Raw genomic sequence first — 25,927 nt, forward strand, 5'->3', positions numbered from 1 at the left:
GCTAGCATATATATACATAATCATTCTTTTATCGCGAAATACTATTAAAAGTCAATGCTTGTAATGGGGTCGAGTTACTAATGGTTCTATATTTTTTCATTGCATAATAATGGTTTATGGTCAGGGGCAACGCTATACACTGGTAGGGAACAGCAATTGTTTCAATTACCTACGAGCCGAATTTCTAAATCTGATCCATTAAAAGAATGTTCCGCACTGTTATTTTATAACGTTAAATGTCATAATATGCAGTTATATACGCCTTAATGTACAGATGCTATCAAGTCACAAAGTTACACATTTATGACCATTTTTAATCGTACAGATCAAATGAAAAGATCATTTAAAAAATTTAGTTAAGGATGTTCCAGCATGGTATTTGCAGTTTCTATGTTAAAGCAATGGTACAATTTTTTTTTCGACAGAATTTAACGAAAAATTAAATTTAAGAATTTAATAATGCTTATACTATTAATTCCCAAAGTTTCAGAAATTTTGACCGTTTAAAATGGGAAATAATTATGCCAACGTCCCAATTTCGATCAATTTACGTCAAAATTAATATCTCGAAAGTGAAAATTAATTTCTAAATTTTTTTTTTAGAATTGTATTGTATAAACATTTTTTTCTACTTTTTCTTCAATATATAATAATATCATAAAAAATAGTTGGAGAGACCGGACATTTTACATGATTTAAATGGGACATGACCCTCAAAATCGCGAACTTTGTCTTTAAATATCTCGCGATCTAAACGGTCAAAAATTATGAAATTTTAGGAATTCATAAATAAAGCTATTATAAACCCGAGAAAAAAAATTCGGCCAAATCTGTCGAAAAGTGATTTCATGCTGGTACTACCTTAAACTTTGTTGTCAAATAAATTTATTATAAAGTTGTTTCAGATAATGCTCTATATATTTTGGTAAACATTAAACAAGGTAATATTTAGGTATAAAATAAGAATAATAAATAGAACATATATTATTGTAAGTAGTATTTAATAATTGACAATATCGTTACATTCATCCATGATCGAATAATAGATATATGCTTGTCGCGGTAGAAAGAGGTCTTTGAGATTATTCTCAAATAATTGTATAAAAAAGAGTCTAAAATAATGAATTTGATCTAAAGAAAATTCTTTGAACTTTTTTAAAAGTACACCTTGTACATAAGAATGAAATTGTATTATTGATTCCGTATACAATAGTACTACAGAAAATACTCACATCAGCGCCGCAACTAATATTTGTCAGCAGTATTGTAAGTTGCATAAATAAATATTGAAATTTCAAGTGGTATTTTGTCAAATAATATAACGTCAAACACACACACATATCGTTAAAATGTCAAAGGTATTTTTTCATTTTTTATTAAATAAAATTTTTTAAAAATTTATGAACTTTGAATATATTTTAAGATCATTTTTTCTTTGTATTTTTAGTACGTTAATTTTCTAATCATTAGTTATTCATGATTTTATAAGATACTGAAATCTAAAACCGATTATATTTTGTTTGATTTTCATTTGTTGTAGATTTTTAAAGTTACACGCTGTCCAAGCGACGAATTAAGTTTAAAAAATACCGCAATTTTAAATGACAAGGATTTTCCTAATGAAGATGTACGGTACGTAAATATTACTTTATGCAATTTAAATTTTTCTCAAAATCACATAGAGTAGAAAATTTATATTAAAATTTAAATTATCATTATGAGTGACGTATCGCAAAACACTAATCAATCTGTAATCTGTGCTACAAATATTTTTCGAGAAAATACATAAATGATTTCTAAGTTACTTAATGAATGCGTACGGATGCTACGGTTTGTTTTTATTTCGACAGAATATCGAAACATCAATGCAACATAATACACACAATAAAAAAACAATTAATAATTCATTTTATACTTTTGGCAACCTTATTTTTATTTGTTCCAAACAAAATTAGGCAAAATTGGAATGAAAAGTTTTAGTCCGAGGTTTTGTTGTTCCAAATAATCAATTTTTAGAAATAAAGTGTAAGAATCTTTTTTATAGACACTAAGGCGATTCTCTAAATTTTGTACTGACTATATTAATATACCTACCATAAAATTTACCGATAAAACGAAAAGACCTATTTGCATTACGGTTTCTAATTTAAAAAGAAAAACTGTATTATTATTAGGCAGTATCTATTTTTGCAATGAACATTAGAACTATAATCGACAATTCTTTCAATATTTCAATATGATCTAGGTGTGTTTAATATTATTGCCTTATATTGACGATGTATTGATTGTTTAAAAGTCTCATTACGGCGCGAATAAAAAAGTTTTCAGCTTTATGTGAATTTATCTTCAAAGTATAGAGGGTAGAGATAAGGGGAACCATCTCTGTATATAAAAGTATCCATCGAAAAGCAGCAAATAAGGGTGGCGCTGCTGTAACAAAAGTGTAAGTTTTAAAAGAAGTGCTCAAAGTAATAAGAGTAAGATAAAGATCTAAACAAGTTGTTCGAGAAGGATAGAGAATTTCACATTAAACACTTCCTGCTACACAAGCGCCATTCTGGTCAATTTTGTAACTGTTATTTTCTGTTTTTAGATGGACACTTTTTATACCATGTATACTGGGTGTTCCAAACTACCCGCCCAGGCTGATTATTCTGAATAGTTTTTAAAAAAAAATTGAAACGAAAAAACACGTATCAAATATTTTTTGAAACTCTATCTAACCATACCAAAAACACCCTCCACCCTCCACCCTCAACCCCTGTTAGGGGTAGGGGGTGTAACTTGAAAAAATCAAATAGAAACCCCTATTTTTTTCTGCAGATTTGGATTCTTCAGAAGAAAAGACAAACATTTTGTCTAAGAAATTTTTCTCGATTTTCGGTAGATCGCGCTACAATCGACAAAAATCGTTCTTTTAGATTTGGCATAAGAATTGCGCCGTTCAATGACAAAAATCAAAACGAAAAAGTAAAAAAAAATAAAAACACAAACACACAGAACCAAAACAAAAACAAAACAAAAGCAACACAAAAGTTAGAAATTCAACGAAAATAAAAGAGAAGCGAAAATGTCGAATTGCGGTAATTGAGGTAAACCACTAGACAATTGGGAGGATACTAAATAAAGCTCTTAGAAAGAATTAGATATGAATCATTTTAGATTTAATTTTTTTTCAGACTTTCCAAAATAAAAAAAAACATTTTTACAAAAATAATTTTTCTAAATCATAATAAAATATGAAAAACAAAACAGAATAGTCTTTTCTTCAAAAAAACAAAAACAAAATTGAAAATAACTATTCTTGACTCAAAAAACTTTTCTCGCCTTCACTTGAACTGCAATTCTAATGCCAAATCTAAAAGAACGATTTTTGTCGATTGTAGCGTGATCTACCGAAAATCGGGAAAAATTTCTTAGACAAAATGTTTGTCTTTTCTTCTGAAGAATTCAAATCTGCAGAAAAAAATAGGGGTTACCATTTGATTTTTTCAAGTTACACCCCCTACCCCTAACAGGGGTTGAGGGTGGAGGGTGGAGGGTGTTTTTGGTATGGTTAGATAGAGTTTCAAAAAATATTTGATACGTGTTTTTTCGTTTCAATTTTTTTTTAAAAACTATTCAGAATAATCAGCCTGGACGGGTAGTTTGGAACACCCAGTATATGAAATATACATAGTATATTAAGTTTCGTCCCAAGTTTGTAACGCTTAAAAATATTGATGCTACGAAAAAAATTTTGGTATAGGTGTTCATAAAATCACCTAATTAATCCATTTCTGGTTGTCCGTCCGTCCGTTCGTCCGCCCGTCCGTCCGTCTGTGTTCACGATAACTCAAAAACGAAAAAAGATATCGAACTGAAATTTTTACAGCGTACTCAGGACGTAAAAAGTGAGGTCAAGTTCGTAAATGAGCATCATAGGTCAATTGGGTCTTGGGTCCGTAGGACCCATCTTGTAAACCGTTAGAGATAGAACAAAAGTTTAAATGTAAAAAATGTTCCTTATAAAAAAATAAAAAACTTTTGTTTGAAACATTTTTTTGTAAACATCACTGTTTACCCACGAGGGCGTTAAATAGGTGCAAATTTTATAGTATGTATTAATATAGGAATATCAGTTGTGTGTGTGTTGTGTATTTAAAAGTGAACATCTTTTGTTATTCACGTGACGTCAAAAAAACAAACGATTGCGCATGAACACTGTCTATACGATTGCGCATCAACACTGTCTATACATGGTATTTCAAAAATTAACTCAGTCAATTGTTTGTTTTCACTTGTTTACTTTAACTCCTATTTAAGATAGTTCTCCTTATCTCTACTCTCCATACCTCAAAGCTACATGCCAACTTAATTGTATTAATATCGTTTTCTTAAAAATATGATAAATTTGTTTACAGTTACGTGGAAATCATTACTGGTCCAAATCAACATTTCGTATTTTCAACGGATTTTCATCCTGAAGTACCTCGTGGACATGTGGGTTTTTCATTGCCCCAAAGAAAATGGGCAACCTTATCAATTAACCAGGATATCGAAGTCGTTCCATACAAATTTCATCAAACTAACAGACCAGATTGCTTATCTCAAATGATTTTAGAAGTGGATTTCTTCCAAAAGAAAACCCAATCTTCAGAGGCGTATGATTCTGATTTAATGGGTAAAGAATTTTTGCGACAGTTTGCAAATAAACCTTTTACAGAAGGTCAACAATTAGTTTTTAATTTTGATGAAAAGAAAAAATTACTTGGTGTAGTGGTGAAAAGTCTTGAAGCTGTTGACATAAAAGCATATACATCAGGTGAAAAGGTGAAACCACAGCAAGTCAGAATGGGCTTATTGTCACCTCACACCCAAGTTCAATTTGTCAAGAATGATGCTTCCGCATTGAATTTGGTTATTAAAGGGTAAGATTCTAGTTTTGACTCGGTGTTTCTAAAAAATTTCAATAATTTCATTTTCAAAATACCTTTCAAAATTTTTTCCAATATCAAAATTTGTAAGATCTGAAACTTATTCTTAATTTTCTATCATTTTGACCTTATTAACAACGGCTTTTGAGAATTTGAATGAAAATTTTAAAAATCAAACATTTCACGTGGCTTAAAAATTTAAGAATAACAAAAGAATCAGCCACTTGGAAAATTTCATTACTAGATTTAACTCAGCATTTTTTTAGAGTCATTAATTTTTGTTTTTAGGGTTCAGACACGCTCAATCATAAATCCAGATTTTGATTTCCAAAAAATGGGCGTTGGAGGTTTAGACAAAGAGTTCAACGCCATATTTCGAAGAGCATTTGCATCACGTGTATTTCCTGCCGAAGTAGTACAACAATTAGGCTGTAAACACGTAAAAGGTATTCTATTATATGGACCACCCGGAACTGGTAAAACATTGATGGCTCGACAAATTGGTCAAATGTTAAATGCACGTGAACCAAAAATTGTCAATGGTCCACAAATATTAGATAAATATGTTGGTGAAAGTGAAGCAAATATTCGTCGATTATTTGCAGAAGCTGAAGAAGAAGAAAAGCGGGTACAAGTTGAATCCTTTCAAGCTGTAAGGGAAAATAGTTTTCGATGTAATTTGTTGCAATAAAGTTGGAAATCTGAAATTTTCCCTTTTGGTATAGACATTCAAATAAATTAATTTTCGAAAAATGGGCCCCGCACGCTTTGATAAGAAAATGATTCGGATCAATAGTTACAATAGTAGGGCTTAATCGATCGAAGGTGTCAGGAGTTGATAAACAATTCAGATAATTCCACCGAAAACTACTCCCAATAAGTTTGGAAAAGTCCCTTTCCATTAATTTTGAAACCAATTACTTTTATTAATTTCTATTTTTAGTGTGGTCCTAACAGTGGTCTTCATATTATTATTTTTGATGAAATTGATGCCATTTGTAAATCTCGAGGCTCTGTTGGGGGAAATACGGGTGTTCATGATACTGTCGTAAATCAATTGTTAGCTAAAATTGATGGTGTTGAACAATTAAATAACATTCTTGTTATTGGTATGACAAACAGACGTGATATGATTGATGAAGCTTTGCTACGTCCTGGACGTTTAGAAGTACAGATGGAAATTGGTTTGCCAAATGAAAAAGGCCGACTACAAATTCTTAACATTCATACATCAAGAATGAGAGATTATAAAAAAATAGATCAAGATGTGAATATTGCGGTAAGTTCATTAACCACGTAACTCAATCGTATAATTACGGTCTGTAACTCGATCAAATTTCGACATAAATAAAATTTTTCAAAATTGATCTTCGGCTTGACTAAGTTTATGTATGTTAAAAATATTCGGCATTCTAATGTATACTAAAAAATATTTTTCCGGGTTATCGATCGTAAAAAAATTTTATAGTTTTGATTTTTTCTTTACATTCAACTTAAAAGTGACTAATGTACATTTACCATCATTCGAAGGCACTTAACCGAAAAATGTAGCGGAAAAATAATAATTATACAATTTTTATGCAAGATAGCAGCAAAATTATTGAGTATCGTAAATTTTAATATTGCCAATTTTCGATGTTTTTGCTAAAAAGTAGTAAGTACAATAATTATAGTCTCAATAACTTCAAGTATTTTGTAGCCGAAAGTATTTTTCCACTTAAACTCTGCCAAATTTTTTAGTAAATTATTTTCCTACGTTATTTAGGAGTTGGCAGCTAGAACTAAAAACTTTTCTGGTGCTGAATTGGAAGGTTTAGTTCGTGCAGCTCAATCTACTGCCATGAATCGTTTAATCAAGGCTTCGTCCAAAGTAGAAGTTGATCCTGAAGCTATGGAAAAACTTTTAGTTTGTCGTTCTGATTTTCTACATGCTTTAGAGTACGATATTAAACCAGCATTTGGTACAGCTGCAGAAATGCTGGAGCATTTCTTATGTCGTGGTATCATCAATTGGGGCGCACCAGTATCAAATATTTTTGAAGATGGTGAGCTTTTCATTCAACAAGCTCGTGCTCCTGATACGTCTGGCTTAGTATCCGTTTTATTAGAAGGACCGCCAAACTCTGGGAAAACAGCACTTGCTGCGGAACTCGCTAAACGTTCTGATTTTCCATTTATTAAAATCTGTTCCCCAGAGGATATGGTCGGCTTTACTGAATCTGCTAAATGTTTGACCATTCGCAAGGTTGGTATATTTTATTCCATAGTACAGGTTGATTTACATCCATTACAAATTTTCAATCGTTTGTTAGGTTTTCGATGATGCATATCGTTCAACACTCAGTTGTATTCTAGTAGATAACATTGAAAGATTATTGGATTATGGTCCAATTGGACCCCGATATTCTAATTTAACTTTACAAGCACTTTTGGTTTTGTTGAAAAAAGAACCACCAAGAGGTCGAAAATTATTGGTATTGTGTACAAGCAGTAGGCGGCAAGTTTTGGAAGATATGGAAATGTTATCTGCATTTACATCGGTATTGCATGTGCCAAATTTATCACGACCCGAACATTTAATATCTGTACTAGATGTAACGGAAGCATTTGGAAAAGATGATTTACAACGAATAGAAAGAAAACTGCAAGGGCATCGGTAAGTTTGACTTGTTTTAAGTTTACTTCAATCAAATTAACTTTTCCTTATAGGTCATGAAGCTTATAAGAAGGAGAACGATCGCTATAGAAAATATTGTCCCCGAAATATGGATAAAATAAGTGAGGCGCTGCGACCGCTAAGAAGTATCAATAAAAGCGGGCTGTTGTACGCTAATTTGAAATGATATATCAATTTGTACATTATGCAACTAACTTCATCCACTTCGCAGATACTACTTCTTGATGACAGCGTGGCTGGTGGCTTAAAAATTAACTATAAATTCTACAAATTTTCAGGGACAGGTGCGCTAATGCTTTAGTACATAGCGATCTTTCTCCTTCTTTATAACCTTCATGTTATAGGTGATAGAAAAAAAATAATTTGAGTACGAAAGATATTTTGATATATGGTCTTTTGGTGAGCCTAAGTTCAAAAATTCGGTTTTTAACCTTTACAGAAACGTTCCGCCATCTGGAATTTAAGAGTATGTCCGGTTTTTCTGTCGTATCTCGTTCCCTAGTAATTTTAACGAAAAGTAAAGAGTTATTGTAAATTAAAAACATTAATATAAATTACATTTTCAACAAAAAAGGTATTATAACATTTTTCAATATATCGTTTATTTAAAAAGTTATCTCATAATTTCGCCTAGAAAATAGAGTTGAAGTTTTTTCCTCGCTCTTTCCGCTGCTTTTTTCTAAGAATTTGGTTTTTTCATTACACTCAGATGCACTTTTATACTAACCGTTTGTTTAAATATTATGTCTATAGGTCACATAGTTCCAGGCGCGGATTCAATGGGGGTCACAGGGGTCATGACCTCCTCCCCCAAAACAGCCCGCATTTCAAAAAATAAAACTAAACCAATTTTTTTAAAACTGAAAAAAAAAAACTAAACAAACAAAACCTACTTTTTGCAAACTAAAAAAACGGAAACTAATATAGTAAAACAAATTGGGTAGGTTTCTGCATAAGGTTATTCTGGCTTTGTGTTTAATTCATTCAAAAAATTCGGTTTGCTTTGTTTATTTGGTTATTTTTGTTATTTTTTATTTTTTTAATCTTGACTCCCTCCGGAAAAAAATTCTAGAACCGCGCCTGCATAGTTCTGTTATTAGAGTGTTTCAAACTTTAGTGAAATTGATATATCAGTATAGATAAAAGAAGCAAAGATATATGTTAAGTTGGTACATTTTCTACTTGTTCGAGGATAGGTTGTTTTGGATGGTTTCAAATATTTTAGTCTGAACAGTGATTAAGAGGTTGTTTCACTCGTGTGATTGGAATTCACGACTTCACTTCGTACTAAAGTTTTTGAACTTATCAAAAACAACATTTCCTCTACCAAGTACAAAATGTATCAACTTAACATAACTTCTTTGCTTCTTTTATATATACTTACCAATTTCACTGAAGTTTGAAACATTCTCCAATAACAGAATTATGTGTCCTACAGACATAATATTTAAACAAATAGTTAGTAAAAAAGTGTCATATGATTGTTTTGAAACACATTTAAAAATTTTTTTTGGAAAAACCAGCGGAAGGCGCGAGGAAAAAAACTCAAACCGCTATTTTTTATTTTCTAGGCGAAATTATACCAATTTTTTTAAATAAACATATTATCGCAAAATGTTGTATGACCTTTTTTTGTAGAAAATTTAATTTACAATAACTTTTATCTCTTTACTTTTTTCGTTAATACTGCTAGGAAACGAGATAAGGCGGAAAACCGAACGCACCATTAAATTCAAGATGACGATACGTTTTCCCAAAGGTAACATCCTGAATTTTTGAAGTAAAGCTCACCAAAGGACTTTCCTCACCATACTTCAAAATATCTTTCGGACACAAATGATTTTTTTCCTAAATCATTAATTTGATTGAATTAGTTTAGAAATACGGAAATATTGAAATCGTAAAAAATTTCTAATCAAATTTTTCTATTTTAATTAAACTCTTAAACAGTTTTAAAAAAAACGTCCGTAAGTACATGAAACTAAGTATGTGTATGCCTGTTGAGTCTGCGTCTAAACAGGGTATCTCTAAAAGGTCAGTACTACAAGTGCTGCCTTTGGGAGCTAGGTGGTTCTGAAGTTGAAATTTTGAAATCGTTGTTTTTAAGTAAACTCCAATCGCGAAATGCTATTTTGGTAAAATTGTTATGTGGACATTGCTTTATAGAACAAAAAAGCCCACGTGAAAATTAAATTGATCAACAATCCATGGCTTAAAACGTGGGGTTAAAAGATCAAAATTGTTGAATAGACTCAGTAAATTGTGTACTACAAAAAAAATACTTTTGGTAAGAATCGTTTATCCTTATGGTTTACTCGATATTTAAAATTTGTATCATTGGGTTTCAGCAACAAAAATTGAATTTTATTTTTCCAGAAGTTCTTTATACCTAAAAATACTGTTAATGGATCATTAAGAGCTCATACTATGTAGAGACCATGGCTACTGTATGGGCACCGAGTCTAAATTCAACACTTTCAATCATTTACCTCCATGGGCGTAGAAATTCGGAGGGTTTGAAGTTTTATGCTAATGGTTTGATGATAAAATTAATTTTCATGTGAGCTTGATTGTCCTATAAAGCAATGAAATCGTACCCAATTTTCCATAATAGCATTTCGCGTTTGAAGTTAAGCTACAAATATTTCAACTTAGAGAGACTCCTTTTTTTAATTTTTAGTAGAAAACCCATTGTTTTAACTTCTTATTTTTATTTGTTGCAGAATATTTATTGGCATAAAGAAAGTATTAGCATTAATTGATTTAGTGAAACAAACAGAAGAGAAACATCGTGTTGTCAAATTCTTAACGAAATTAGAAGAAGAAGGTGGTTTAATGCCCATTAACCAATAACCAGATAATAAAGTATTTTATTGTATTTATAATATAATACAAATTTAAAAACAATACAAAAAGTCGTTAAAGTAGTTTGTAATTTATAAGCATACTCAAAAACAAAAATTATTATTGTTAAGGGTTTCCACATTGATCAACTGTGTGGCGAACTGATTGTTTTTCAAGAAAAAATTTGGGATTTACTTTTGCATGATCGATACATAAACTCAGGTAAATTCAAACATATCTACTCGCACTCTATTCGCATTAAATTTTGTGAGATTAAGTAAGTTTAGGAGTAAACTTTCTGAAAATGCCTGTAAATTTATGTATTTAAGGAACAAAATTGTAAATTTTTAAATTAGAGAGAACAAGCTACTGCTCGTACTGAAATATTGTATTCCAAAAATTTACTATTGCATAGAATTAGAGTCAATTAATTTTATTTTTAAGTAATGCTTTTGCAATTTTTAACTATTTATATGCGATAGACTGTTTTTTTTTTTTTTTTATTTGAAGGAAAAAAGGAAAAAGAAATCTGGTACATACCTCCACGTGCTCTGGAAATTTTAGAATCCTATTATCGCATAGGATAGGATTCTACTTGGCTAATACAAATGTCACAAATATGCATTCTTTATACTTTTTGTAGATTAAATTAAAAATAGTTTAATTTCGCTGCTTTGAGAATAAAAATCATGTTAAAAGGCTACTAAACCAAGGTCCCTGGTTGAAAAATGAAAGTTTGCACGTTTCTTTCTCATAGCATCTGAAAATGTAAAATTCAAAGTCAATTAATTCTAGATGTCCGACATATGATCCTTTATATTTAGTCTCAATTGGTTCAAAATATAGGGTAGTTAATTTTTCTGAATTATTCTTATTGCTTTTAAGATTTAGTTAATTTTGTACTTATAAAGCCTTATATTTTTTATTAATTTCAGGTATCTTTAAATATTTTATTGCTTTTGGAAGTTTAAAATCAACAGGTTTGTACCAATTTCCAAACAAGTTTCTGAAAAATTTGCTATTCAGTATATAACTACCCTAAAAGCTTACGCAGGTATTATAAATTTTTCTTAAAAGCAATCAGTTTTTTCATAAAACACCCTCCTTCTTATTAAGTACAATTTTTCAAATTTTTTGGTAGCCCTTTAAAAATCTCTTAAATTTTACTTTCAAAATTCATTTGTTACTACTTTTGAAATGCTAACATTTCAGTGAAAGTTCAGCATCGTTTAGATATATTTAAACAGTAAGGAACACAACTTTGGTTTTGGTCAATGTAAAATATCGAAAATCTGTCATAAGAAATTATACAGCATTCAATTAGCTGAACAAAATATTATTAACTTTGACCCATCGTTGTTTTGGCAAGTAAAAAAAATATAACCATACCAAGTTAAATATATCTATTAAATATCAAAGATAGAAATAAAAGCCTTTGCATTTTTTTGGCACATCCCAAAAGATTCAGTAAATTCAAAACGAAAAATTCTCCTTAACTATTTAAAAGGGTAAATTAACCATTAAAAGCTGGTAACTTTCATCAGAGACATAACACTGAAATGAGTTTAACGATTTTAGGGTTGCGTACAAAATGATTCTTTCTGTATATTATTTAAAATCAGAAACATTTCAGAAAAGGCAAATAATCTGGAGGGGGAATAGGCAATGTCGCGACTGATATATCGATGCGCTGCCTTAATCGCAAATGAAATAATGATTTAAAAGAATCATTTAAAAAAAAATCATCAAAATCGAAGCTGTTATTGAGGACTCCCTAATATTGCCTATTTTATGTATTCTGTTATCCGACTAAAAAAACATTATTTTTAAATTTTCAAAATTTAAAAAAGCGTCGTTGGTATAAAACCTGAACGTAATCTGACAACAACAATGTCCTACCATTATTAAGGGTTTTTTAAACTTTATTATTTAAAAGTGCTACCAAAAAATAAACCTTACTTAAAATGTGCATTTCAGTAATTTATTGTAGATGTAAAAAGTATGTACGCGATTTATTAATTTGTTAACGCTGTAAAAATTTATAAAAAAAATGTTGTTAAAATTTAGTAGAATACAAATTTTATTATTTAAAACAACCCGACTACAATATACACAAAATCCATTATGTTAAATTTCCAGGCCCACTTAATTGGGATTTTAGACCTTTACCCAGGCCAATGATATTTTATTTGTTGAAATTAGTCAAATTGATGCGCAAAATTAACTCTTCCTTTTCGTAGTCGGGTTGAAAAAAAACAAAATCCTTTAGGGAAACTTTACACCTTTCCTTTAGTTTGTACCGTGCAATATCAGGTGTGAATATACTAAAAAAAATGTTTAATCTCAGCAATTCGTACCTATAACCAAGGGCCTACAAATATAACCAATTCATATCTGATATGTCACAGAATAAAAGTATTACATCGAATAGAATGCAAAAATTCCTGTTGGCAAATTTAAAGTAGCTAAAAAATCGCTGAATCTAAAATTAATTAATTTTAACGCTGCAGCTAGCTTTCCGGCTTCAGTATCCAGATTGATTTGGATTAATAATGGCTGCGGATAATGAGCCCCATGGATCGGTTTTTTCTGGACGGTGGATTGAAGAAAATTTAAGCTATTAATTAACGATAAATCAATCAGGATATTCATGAGTTAATAATTCAGAAACTCGGTGGTTAGTCACAGCGAATTTTTGTTCATTTTTTTAAACTAATTAATAGCAATAATTCCTATGTCAATATATTGTATTAATTATTTATCCAATTGAAAAGTGATTGTACAGAAAGAATTTATAAGTTTTTTATGTTTATTTTTAAATGTGTTTTAATGTTAAAAAAGAATGATAAATATTTATTCATAAAAAATGTGTACATTATAAAATAAATTCGTTGAAAAATTCGATTTCTGTGTATTCAATACATATATCGTCCCCAGGAATCAGAGCTCGAATAAACTTGAACAACTTGGAGTCCTTTAAATTAAAATTTTGATAACAATTTTAACATGAGACTAAAAATGGAAAAATAAAAATTTGATTTCATCTATAGAAAGTATTAAATATTTAAAATTATGTACAATATTTCGAAGTGAAATAAGTAATAAAGCTACAGTGTGGGGATAGATAATTGATGCCATCAAATTTCCACCTCCATTGTTTTGGGTCAAGTAAGTTTCCATGTCATGCAAAAACGCACTTCTTTGGCTTATTAAGGGCTAAAATTTCACCAAATTCTTTTTTCAATGAGATATGGGAGGTTCATTTTAACGGTTTGTTTTTCAATAGATCGTTTGTTTAACAATTTTTTGACATCGAACTGGGCTCGAGCGATTCGAAATAAATTGTTACACATTTTTTGTACAAAACTGTTTTTGAAACAAAGTGTGCTTTTTTAAAAAAAATTAAATAAACCGTTTTTGACCAACTTTGGCTACCATTTTCTATGTGATCCTCTTTTGCCATTTGGAAAAAAAATATTGCACTGAATTCTATGGAAAATTTTCGATTTTTACATTTATTAGTTTGCTGTATGTTGGCTCTGGTCTGAAAAATGTAGACAGATTAGACTAGAAAAGGAGTGGTAAACTTGTTGTGCATTTGCATTAAAGTCAGTCTAGTATCTAAATGGTATTTGCAACTCGTAAGTGGTTCAGTTCAACACCATTTACATAAAGTATATATCCAATACAGGAGATTTAACACAATGTTAAATAATTGTACATACATTATGGCTTAGAAATATACAAGAAGGTTACTTCTGCACTTGAGGGACTCCAGCAGAGTATATATAAAATTAACAAGTTTAAAAAATACTAAATAATCAATTCTTTGCCACCATAAGCGTAGAAATTCACAGAATATGACTTTAAACAATCCCAAGTACTAGAACAAGCCAATGGATTTATGATGTACTAAATATTTATCTGGGGTTGTCGTTTGAAACAATACCAACATCCCCAATTTTAGCATTTCACGTTTGGGGTAAAAAAAAAAAATAATAATAAAAAAAAAAAAAAAAAAAAAAACAACAATAAAAAATATTTCTAAATTTGAACTTAAGGAACGCCCAGCTCCCAAACGAAACAAATGAGTACTAAGGCAAGTTTAGCAATTTGCTAAACTGTGTTTATTTTTATTGTTTTTATTTATTATTTTTTTTACCCCAAACGCGAAATGCTTTTTGCTAAAATTGGGGATATTGACATTCTTTCAAACGATAAGCCCAGATAAAAATTAAGTATATCATAAATCCATTGGCGTAGTACTTGGGGTTTTTAAAAGTCAAATTCTAGCAAAGACGACTTATTTTGAGCTGTACTAAATCTGGTAGAGCGTAGCGTATCGACCTTTTAGAAACAACCTAGGTACATCACTTTAAAGCTCACACCCAAATTTTAAGAACCTGCACTACAATGTGGGAGCGAGGTTAAAATATACATAAAAATATTTATTATTTTTTGTATTGCTGGATTGGCGACATTATTTCCATTAAATTTCAAACACAGCGCTTTCTTTGTATATCTATATGTGGACATAATAAAATAATCTTTAATATTTGAGACGACCTATGTTAGAACACAACCTATGCTGTTGTATAAAAAATTTTAATCGTTTAGTAACTATTTCGTGGAAATGACGACGAATTATAATTTCGAATCTTTAATAAATGTTTATTAAAACGTGACTATTTTACAGATCTAAAAGATAAGGATTAACATTGACTTCACCTTTTTATCATTCTGTATTAAAACGCTCCAGAGTTCAATGCAATTTATTGGAAATCCATTGTGGATTCAGCTTTCAAGAAGAATGGTTACGTTTGTCTGTAGATATAAGTATATTCAGAAGCGCGCGATGTAAAATATTGTCCTCAACATATTATTTCGAATTATTAGCGTTGACAGTATGATATTAGAATGAGAACTCAGTGAAGTGAAACTTATCGGTCGCCATTTTATTCGATAGCGCGTAATAAAAATACTATCAAAAAATCGTAAATTAAATTTCTGATATTGAAATCCATATGTAAAAATGTCAAAAACGTATTTTAGCATATTTTGGTACGGTGCCCTAAAGTAAAGATATGTAAAAAGTAGGAGTGTTATTAAATTAAAGACATTTTTATACTCCGTATAAATTGTAATACATAAGATTTTAATAAAATTATGTGTATAAATAAAAATGCAATTATTGATCGCTTATAAAATTTTAATTATTTTCCCCGTTTTGAAATTTAGAAGAGGGTGTATGGTTGAAATGGTTGAAAACTTGAACCTTTGCAAATATCCATTAATAATCTGAACCATATAAAATAAAAATTCCACGGAATGAACTCTTTGTTAAAAAAGCTAAAATTTAGATTGAAATATTCTTTAAACGCACGATACTCTATGAGAAAGATAATATTGTGCCACTCGGTTTGGCCTGCTCTAACAGGAAATTACTGTTCATTTTTCCAAATAAAATTTGAAAATAACTTGTAATCAATTTTACAATTATATATAACATGCAAACTTCCTACCCTCTTTTTAAGTTGGAGACCTTGACCTGAAGCTAGAGACGTACATTAACTTTATTTGAAAAGTTATAAAAAGAAAGCAAAAAGTAATTTCCCATCCGCCATTTTAAATTGTGCACAAGTTTTTATCCTTCATATATTAAATTATTGTAAAAGTTTTCAAACAAAACCACAGTTTGATATAATATACTCGCTAATCAGTAATTAATTTTATGTGATAAGAGCAATTAATTAAAAATAAACATGATTTCAAAACAAATTTTGATAATAAAATATTTTAAACAATATTGATCTAACCCATATTTATTTAAATATTTCACCCTAATTAATGATTAAATATTTAAATATTGGCGCGTTTATAGTTGCGTATTAATATGCGTGGTACAACAATCCATGTGTCTTCAAGTAATACTTGTTACTGATTTGGTTATTTATATTATAAAAAAAATTATATTGTGATAATTTACGATTACGGATAGATTGTCTGTGTTTAAACAAAATCGCGCACCATCGACTAAATATTTATCTAATAAGAAATATGTTTAATTTGCACATAAAATTGTATAAAAATCTATTTAGGAATGTTTTGAAATAAATTTGCTTTAAAATTACTTTTGTAAATTCATTACAATAAATTATTATTATATATAGGGTATAACGCGAAGTGCGAGCGACAATCAGGTAATTTTTTAATTTTTTGCTGGTAATTCGTTTAATTGTCAATTAAATATTAATTAACAATATAGTAAATATTTACTTAATAGTTAATAAATATTATTTGATTATTTAATTCTAGAATTAGGTGTTATATTATGTTTTGCGCTATAATGAAAAACTATGACATTTGGGACCGTCTTTAATAAGTAAAAATATTTTTAATTGTATGAATCATAACTGTTTGTTAACAAAATAAAATTGGTAAAAAAATTCTTAATTGTCTTGTGCAAATTTATTTAAATTTTAAGAACTTTTTAGAAAGTTATTTGAGAAACTAATTGAACTTGCCCTATAACTAATTCAGTTTTATGATCACTTAATTTTTATGTTAAAAAGAAAATCACTTCTACTTTTTAGAACCCAATTTATTTCAACTGAATTATTATAAAAAACATATATTCTAGTTCAGTGAGGCTGATAAAGTGAAGCTGTTTTATATTTTAACTTTTTTTATCCACAATTGTGCAGTTTTATAAAACTTAATAATAATAATTAAAAATATTTCCATTCATTCACCACAATAATATCTCAAATAAATTGGACTTACCGATTACTGATTTTTAATAATATTCAACGCTTTTAACCGTCTACACAATATTAAATAATAGCGCTTTACGAATAATATTAAATATTAGCGCTTAAAAACAAAGAGTAATTTATGGAGCGCAAAATTGTAAAGTCACGTGAAATTGTAGAAAATCGTTCATTCGATCAAGATTATTAAGTTTTGCTAAACATAGTTTGAAATTGTAAGAGGTGGTTTAAAATTGTTACATAATTTTTGAAATTGATAGACTAAAAATGATAAACATTAATCCATATCCTTTTCTTCTTCGACCCTCGATCGAACGTATCCAACGCTCTCAATTGTAACCAAGAAAATAAGACTTTTAAACCGATAATGCAAATATTGACGGACAAGTTAATATAGATATATGTATTTTTCCAATACTTCCTAACTCAGTGTTTGGGGCATATATATCATAGATAAATTACGCATAGCAAATATATCAAATTCGCGAGCACACGAAACCTCGGGCTAGTTGATTTTTAGTTGTTTTAATGATTTCAGTTTCCAATGGTGTAGAAATAATGCGAAAACTTAACGATCGCAAAATCAGAAACATAAGAAGCAAATGTTAAAAATAAATCCAAGGGGGCCGATATTTGAACAGTCGTTTAGAATTTTGAAACCTGTTTCTAAGGCCTATTCATATTGAAAGAATAGTAATACAGCCAAAAGCTGTGGATTTTACAAACTATTTTTAGACAAAATTTTGTTTGTCTCCCAAATTGTGTTCTAATGTATTTGCTTCACTTGCGCTGACATTAGCTTAAGAAAATACTTTACATGAATCCTATTTCTACTATCGTGGGATTTTAATTTTCATTTTTTTCTTATATTTAAGTATGGCGGACGTCGAAATCAAACAACGTGATCGAATATTAGAAGCAATTGATCAATTACGACGCAGGAAAGCGCGCCCTGATTCACCTCGAATATGTAACTATATGATGCGCCGTTTTAATGTCGATGCAAAAGAAACAAAATCCGATTTACAAAAGTGTGTCGAGAACGAAATAGTATTCAAAGTAGAGTATAAAGGAGATATAAGCTACCGTAATGCAGCAAAATGGAATCAAAAGCATCGATCCGGTGAAATTATTGATCCTGCTGCAGCTGAGAAAAAAGTTAGTGGATCATTTTCAAAAATCGTTGCACTATCTGTTAGTGAATTGATATGTCAAGAACCAGATTTTTTGGAATTAGGTGTGCCTGGCCAAGCACTTATTAAAACAATTATAGCAAAAAGTTTGATAAAATACAACAAAAAACATTTAATTTTATTACTCCAACGTGAAGTAGAAAACGGTGGGCTTGTAAAATTAGAAAATGGTCACTATTCACTAGGTTCTAATGCAATCGATACGGATAAATCCGATGATGAATATGGAACCGAAGAAAACGATATTGTATCATTACCACAAATTTTTTCCCTAGAATCATCTAACGATAAAGTATATCGTAAAAATAAACCAACTCTCAAAAGTAAAAAAGACGAAGAGAATGATAAAGTAACAAATGGTCAGCTAGGATTTCGTGTTGGTAGTCGTCGGAAACTTGCAAAAAAAGTGTTCGATCCATCTGATAATAATTTACCCAAACGAAAACGTGGCCGACCTGTTGGATCGTTAAATAAAACATCAATGATTGGGAAAAAAAGTCCATCAAGGCCAGCATCAGTTGCCAGCAATACGAATAAAATTGAATCACATTCGAATGTTATTACATGTTCGATTTGCCATCAAATAAAAAAACCATATGAACCGATAATTTCGTGTCGAGATTGTGGCGTTAAAAATCATTTAGCTTGTTTCCAAAATAATCCGGAACGAATTGAAAATGAATTGAATAATGTTTACACGTATCCGAGATCCGATTGGAGTACATGGCATTGTTCACAGTGTAAATCATGTGTGACCTGTTTTGAATTAGCGGACAGTGTAAGTATAAAACTTTTTTTTAAATTTCAGACGATTCTATGATATATTTAGCTCCATTTGAGTTAACGGACTGTGTTTTTATTTGCATTTGTAATACTGATATAAGAATTGAAGATGACAGAAGACTTTCGGTTAAACTTTCTGAAACCACGGTTTCTGGTGGTTCTTGGCGAGTAGACCAAAGATTCTCCAAGGACACAAACTCCTATAGATTCAATTTTTTAAACCCCTAAACCAAAAAGAAGGGTATATTTTAAGTTTGTCCGCTATGTGTGTGTATTTGTCTGTGGCATCAACGGATAGATGAACCAAATTTTGATTTTTGTTTTAAAGGTAATTTAATGAAGAGTGTTATTAACTATGCTTCAAAAAAATCGGTTGAATTTGGAGAGATCTACAAGGAAAAAAACCGCATTTTTCGGGGGTGTATTTAACTTTTGTAAATTTTACTTATTGAGATATTAGAGGGAAGGTGGGGAAAGTCCAAACATGTAATATAGTTTGAGAGCCCGTAAACACACATTGTCACTGAACAAATTATATACTTCTAGAAATTATTGTGTGTATTCATTATGTTTAGCCTAACAAATTATTCCTCTACAAAAATTCTTGTTCTATTTTTAATGTTACAAAAAATACTCCAACATTGAGGATTCTAACAATAAATTAGCAGATGCAAAGTTTTATTTCATGTACTTCATTGCCTGGTGTCTTGTTGAGATCATTTGAAAATAAATAGTCTTTCGGTGACTCTTAGGCGAGTACGCCAGATATAAGTTATCGAAGGCTTTTATTATTGCCTACGTTTGTACCTCGACTCCTCTTCAAAAAAAAAAAATAGAAAAACAATTTTTAGGAGTTAATTCCGGCGGAGACTTTCAATTTAATCATCAAGCGCTTCTAGAATTCATAGTTTCAGAAAGTTTGTCTAAAAGCCGTTAACATGAGCAAATTACAGAGTCTATTCTACTTGTAAGGTATTTTCAAATTTCATAATGATACTAGCTGAATGATATCATAACATTATATTGTCATCAATATTTCATTTTGCACACATATTAGTATAGTTTAAAACTGATACGATAATTAGAACTGGGTGATAAAGTTACTGATCAAGCTAGTAAAAATAGACTAAAAAAGTTTAGTAAAAAATGAGATAATTTATTGGTAAAAGAAAAAAATAAAATTTTATGTTTTGTAGAAACCTTATGTTACATGTTCCATATGTTATCACGCGTATCACTATGATTGTCATAATCCAAAATTGGATATTAAATCAAATTTATATAATGAAAATTGGATTTGTTATACGTGTCATAATGTTCCAATTAAAACGGAAAATAATGCGAATGATATCAGCGTGAATAATGGTAAGTCTTTAGAATTTAAAAAATCTTTATTAAAATCTATGTGTATTTTCAATTCATTCAATTTAATTCAAATAGTTAATTAGTTGACTGTTCGTTAAGCTACCTTTATACTTATAGTGATGAAAAAATAGCATTTATTTTTATACCATGCATATATGTAATATGCAAGGTATACTAAGTTTAGTCCCAATTTCGGCTGTCTGTCCGTCTGTCTGCCGACACGATAAATGAGCAACATTGGTCAATTGGGTCTTGACCTATGTATCTTGTAAACCGTTAGAGATAGAACAAAGGTTTAAATGTAAAAAATCTTCCTTATAAAAAAATAAACAACTTTTGTTTGAAACATTTTTTCGTAAACATCACTGTCTACCCGTGAGGGCGCAAATTAAGCGTAAATTGTATAGTATGTACTATATGGGGATAATATCAGCTATGATATTATCAGCTATGGTTGTGTAGCATGTATGTATGTGTAACGTGATAGAGTAATCAACACGGAGGTTGAAAACTGAACGCTAGCTTTTAGCGTCAAATTTGATCCCATGGTATAATTACGATCAGAGTGTCATCTTGATATAGTATATTTTGGAATACACTCTGTATAAAAAACGTGTATGGCTGTGTATTTTATAGAGCTAATATAAGACAGGCGAAGACAGCTATACGCGTACTTTTTTTAGGTCTCTCTCTATAACGATCAACCGTTTGATGGCCACATTACGGTTCTATGTTATTACTTCTATGGTCAAGGTCACCATAAAATCACACCTTAACTCATCGAATAGATACAAAGGTTAGATTTTTATTATCCAACCTTCCCTGATATAGATTCCAAGTGCCTTAAGATTTAAGTATACCACTTTGTTCTGTAATCTATAACTGCCATAGACCTTAAAGAACTATGGTACTTGCACAATGCGCATATTTAAAAAAAAAAAATTAATGTTTAAACTTGATCCTGTTATTGTTTCAAAACTTTGCGCCATTCTTAAACTGTCACTTTTTTGTTTTTAAGTTTTGCAAATTATTTTTTAAATCTATCTAAAAAAATTTTTAAATTAACTATTTCTATAATAGGTAAAAAATCAAACTTTTATGCATTTAATTGGCAAAAAATTATGTGTGAAAAAAAATGTAGGTACTTGTAATAGTCATATAGAAAGTAAGGGAGTATTTTGTTAGAAAAGGGAACAAGTATTTTATACCTTTTATACTCCTACAAATATGTTGGGTATGATAAACCATTAGGAAACTAACGTTCTAGAATGCAATATGAGATAATAACCTAAAAAATAAAAGCGAAACATTTAAAAATTGTTATATTTTTAATCAACTAGAAGTTACTAAATAATCTCTAGTAACTTTAAAAGCATCTCTATAAAGTTGGCGCATGCGGAGGTTGAAAACTGAGCTTAGATTTTATAGTTAATGTAAAGCGTTGCTGCGTTGTTCAAAATTAATATAAAAAATCAGTGTTGTTTAATGTCTCTGTATATGATACATGTTTATGTTCTCCTTCCTTTAAAAAGCATATTTGAAGCTAGTCTTCCTTAATTTTATCATAAAATATTTATACTTAATATTTGAGTGTTTTTGGTTTGCATACTATGTTTGTAAGTTTTTACCGAAGTTGACTTAACCATTTCCAAGTTCCACTATAAAAAAATATTTTTTTAAATCTTGTTTCAGAAAATTCACGCTCATCACTTCACCATTCAGATTCATCAAACATATCAACATCTCCACCAGCTTTAAGTCCACAAAACCGTACACCAAATGATAATCAATCGAATTGTTCATCAGATTATAAAATCGATAACGTATCGAATGATGATAACGACATCGATGAAAATATGATGGAAGTCGATGAAGAAAACAATGATAGCAATAAAAGTTACGAAGCAATTGATGATCCTAGCTATGATCCAAGTATACCAGATGCAACTAGTTGGACACATGAAGATGTCTACGAATATTTTAGTCAATATTTTCCACAAGAAGCTGCTGTATTTCGTGATCAGGTAAATTAGAAAATTTTTAAGGAATTGATTTGTATAAATTTCTTGAGTTAATAAAGCAATAATACCTTAATATATTTTTGCTATTTGGCGAGTTTTAGAATAATGTTTTTCTTTTACAGGAAATCGATGGCCATTCGTTACTGTTAATGAAAAGAAGTGATGTGTTAAGCAGCTTAAATTTAAAATTGGGCCCAGCTTTAAAAATTTATCGTCATGTTTTACGATTACAAATTCGACGTGATTATGTTAAATTAGGATGGTTTTAAATTGTTTTTATTTATTTAAGAATTATTATCTTTTATTTGCGTTGTCCGTATTTCAGATACGAAGGTATATCATACAATAATTTTTGTAAAATAGGCGAAAAACTTTCTTTTTAAATAAGTTTTTATTGAATTGTAATTAAATAAGCAACAACTATCATTTCAAAGTACATGCAGAAGGGCTGTGTATGCAGGTATAATATGCATTAGTTTAATAGATAACATTGATTTAAAAAAAAATAAGGGGAAATTGACATACTAATTTTTAGCAGCCCCTAAATCCATTTAGAGATGGTGTTGAGATGTGCAAAGCATTAAACCCGCGAAAAAAACTATTATTAGTATAAAAAACAGACAAGGGGGCTGTGAAATTGACAACTATAAAAATGATATACTGATCAATGTTATAAAAGTGGTCGCATATTCAGCAATTTGGAGAGGTTTTTTAGACATTTATGGCTACGCACATCTGTACAACTTCCCCAAATTGAGCTAGAGAATTGAAAATCGGTGTATCGGTTGGGTTAATGTCAATCATCCGAGTCCCTTTTCCACCTTTTTTCATATTTTGCATAGTCAACAACCCTCCATATCGCATTTCAGCTCATTTGAACTGAATAGGGTCGCTGACGATAACTGAAATAATTGATAAAATGATTTTTTTTTATTTATTTCTCATACAAAGTAATAAAAAATATGATATGCAAAAAACCAAAAAATGTGCATACCAAATGGAATTTCAATGGAATAAATTAGCCAATAGTTTTGACCCGGTGTCATTGTGACGACTAAACAGAACATAACCGTTGTGGCCGGATATATTTTACTCATGTAAATTATTGTTCACTCAATCAATCTTATGTCAATATTAGTTTTCTATATTAGGTAAATAAGCAGTTATATATACTCTGCGTCACAAAACCTGCACTAGTTGATTATTCATTTTTATTAATTCAGTAAAAATTCTAAGGTTTGTTAAAAATAGTTATGGCATGTATATATCACATGTATATCACCAAATATATTTTAGAGAAAAAAGAATGAGCATATCAAAAATTGAAAAAAACTGTATAGCTTACCCACACGCTCTTCATAGACTTGAGACGTTCAAACTCCACTAAAAAGAATAATTAAACTTTCGTAAAACTGTGAAAAAGGATATGAAATTCATCACTAAATAATTAACACGTTGTATATATAAACGATACGTGGCCATTGTGCTCGGGTATGACTTATCCGCGTACTTTGTAGACGTACAAACTCTACTGTAGCCGCAGCAGCATTAAATAGAATAGCCAATTCGCTTAAAGAGAAACAACGACGGTAGCTACTGTGAGCGGCAAATAACGCGTGTATTTTGTTTTCAAGTTATTAGGGTTTAAAAAATCGTCGGGTGTTAGATACCCAGCAACAATGACGCCGGTTTAAAAATAAAGAAACATTACTAATACGCTTTATAACCGTCAACCTGTTTTTGCATCCCTCCGCATATCACTTCTTTCTTGGTGGTTTTACATTTAACCATCATTTATTGCCTATAATGTTTCATCATTTACTATTTTTTTTTGTACGTACAGTATTTGTTTTGTTATATGCTAATATACAGAGTGTTCGATAAAGCGTTTTTTATATCGCTTCGAAGCATGGAGGATAAAGATATCCTCATAAATAAGTTTTGAACATATTTACCGGTTTGTATTTCTCACATAATGTTATTCGAAAAATTTTGTGGTCGCTCTGTATTACGTATTTTAGATTAGTAATTTAAATCTTTGAATACATTACTGTCAAAGAGACGTAAAATATTAGTATATTGAATTTTATTTCTTTTGTCAGCCATTTTGATGTTTTCTTAAGTGAGTTTTGCAAAATCCAGTTTCTTGTAGATATCTATAAGACAAAATAATGCAGGGTCATAGGACCTTAAATATACCATTATTGTTATTTTTTTATTAATTTAAACAAAGGGTGTATAATAGGGTAGCTGAATAACTTACCAGAAAAGCATTTATTTAAAAATATGTTTCATGCAAAATGATGCTAGAGTTAAGAAAACGTCGATCACCACCTTGTCATAAAAAATTCTGCTATTTTTAAAAAATGTTTATCTTCAAAAATCGTTTTGTATTTCTTCTTCACGAATGGGCAATACAAAATGTTGTTGCAAATTTTGTTGCTATCCTTCGCAGGATCTTGCGTGATCGTTTGTTTAAAAATTACACGAAGTATGCCTACTTAATAGATCCTTGATACTTAAAAACAAATGTTTTATGGAAAGTTATTGAGCCATCCCGTTAATAATGTGACACCCGATATAATTTAAGGTCGTTATATCGAGACAGCCTTTTGCATGATTTATTATAAGCTTACGATTAAAACATTTTATACAGTTGACAAAAATAACTATGACATACTTTTTACAATCACAATGGAGCAAATCCCCTTTTTGCGTATATACGTTTTCGATAAAAAATTGATCATTTATCTTTTTGTTCAAAACAGTAATTTAGAACTTCTGGATAAATAAATTTTGAAGAGTGTACTTTGTTCAAAGAAATTTTTTTTAAATTTGGGACTAGTTTAAGGAATATTTTTTAAATTATAAAAAATTAAATTTTCTTAATTACCAAATTTAGTCACCACATTATGGGTTCATGGTCTATTGAGAGACCTACTGTTGATTTGATCTTAAAAACTTAAATATCCTTTTATTAATAAATGCATGAAAGATGCTCTAGGGTTTCTTTGAAGAAACTAAGGAGTCTTACAAAGTTACAACATTTTATAAACATTGCAAGAAAGTGTTATTTGCGAGATAACGACCAAAAATTATTTGTACATATTTATCCTAGTCAAATAAAATTTTTAAGATACATAAGACGTTGATTAATTGATTCAATCGATAACATAAGTGATACTAAAAATATAGATTACAGGCTTAGAAATATTTTTGTTTTTTAGTTAATAAAAATCTTCCATTATACAGTTGAAATGTGTCGAATTATGTATTGTAAAATATGTATTTTTTAATTAACACATGTTCCACTGAATACATTTATTTAATAATAATTTTGATGAAACGTTTTTGAGAA

General features: G+C 29.8%; 2 protein-coding genes across 4 annotated transcripts; both read left to right on the forward strand.

Annotated features, from left to right (window-relative positions):
* The first annotated feature begins 1,263 nt into the window (after positions 1-1,263).
* LOC123300935 (vesicle-fusing ATPase 1-like) lies at positions 1,264-13,218 on the forward strand. 3 transcript variants are annotated; one of them, XR_006535417.1, is made up of 10 exons: positions 1,264-1,358; positions 1,541-1,632; positions 4,404-4,910; positions 5,205-5,544; positions 5,860-6,195; positions 6,682-7,161; positions 7,229-7,572; positions 10,317-10,659; positions 11,373-11,491; positions 12,948-13,218. XR_006535417.1 is itself a non-coding variant. In XM_044883624.1 (8 exons), the coding sequence occupies exons 1-8, from the start codon at positions 1,350-1,352 to the stop codon at positions 10,444-10,446; spliced, it is 2,238 nt and encodes a 745-aa protein (XP_044739559.1). In that variant the 5' UTR covers positions 1,264-1,349; the 3' UTR covers positions 10,447-11,355. The 3 variants fall into 3 exon arrangements, 1 of the variants encoding a protein (XP_044739559.1); XR_006535419.1 differs by having other exon boundaries at positions 11,373-11,417; XM_044883624.1 differs by lacking the exons at positions 11,373-11,491; positions 12,948-13,218 and having other exon boundaries at positions 10,317-11,355.
* A 3,223-nt stretch (positions 13,219-16,441) lies between these two features.
* On the forward strand, positions 16,442-25,389 carry LOC123305476 (histone acetyltransferase KAT6B). The gene is made up of 5 exons (XM_044887199.1): positions 16,442-16,637; positions 18,083-19,178; positions 20,380-20,548; positions 22,241-22,572; positions 22,692-25,389. The coding sequence occupies exons 2-5, from the start codon at positions 18,084-18,086 to the stop codon at positions 22,836-22,838; spliced, it is 1,743 nt and encodes a 580-aa protein (XP_044743134.1). The 5' UTR covers positions 16,442-16,637; position 18,083; the 3' UTR covers positions 22,839-25,389.
* The last annotated feature ends 538 nt before the right edge of the window (positions 25,390-25,927 follow it).

This window comes from Chrysoperla carnea, chromosome 1 (genome assembly GCF_905475395.1).
Source record: "Chrysoperla carnea chromosome 1, inChrCarn1.1, whole genome shotgun sequence".
NCBI classification, from domain to species: domain Eukaryota; kingdom Metazoa; phylum Arthropoda; class Insecta; order Neuroptera; family Chrysopidae; genus Chrysoperla; species Chrysoperla carnea.

Excerpts from the sequence above, each read along its gene's own strand:
- LOC123300935 (XM_044883624.1), top strand. Across the intron at positions 1,633-4,403 it reads TTTCCTAATGAAGATGTACG|TTACGTGGAAATCATTACTG; the intron begins GTACGTAAATAT and ends ATTTGTTTACAG. Across the intron at positions 5,545-5,859 it reads CTGAAGAAGAAGAAAAGCGG|TGTGGTCCTAACAGTGGTCT; the intron begins GTACAAGTTGAA and ends TTCTATTTTTAG.
- LOC123305476 (XM_044887199.1), top strand. The coding sequence starts at position 18,084 with ATGGCGGACGTCGAAATCAAACAACGTGATCGAATATTAGAAGCAATT. Across the intron at positions 19,179-20,379 it reads GTTTTGAATTAGCGGACAGT|AAACCTTATGTTACATGTTC; the intron begins GTAAGTATAAAA and ends TATGTTTTGTAG. Across the intron at positions 20,549-22,240 it reads TGATATCAGCGTGAATAATG|AAAATTCACGCTCATCACTT; the intron begins GTAAGTCTTTAG and ends ATCTTGTTTCAG.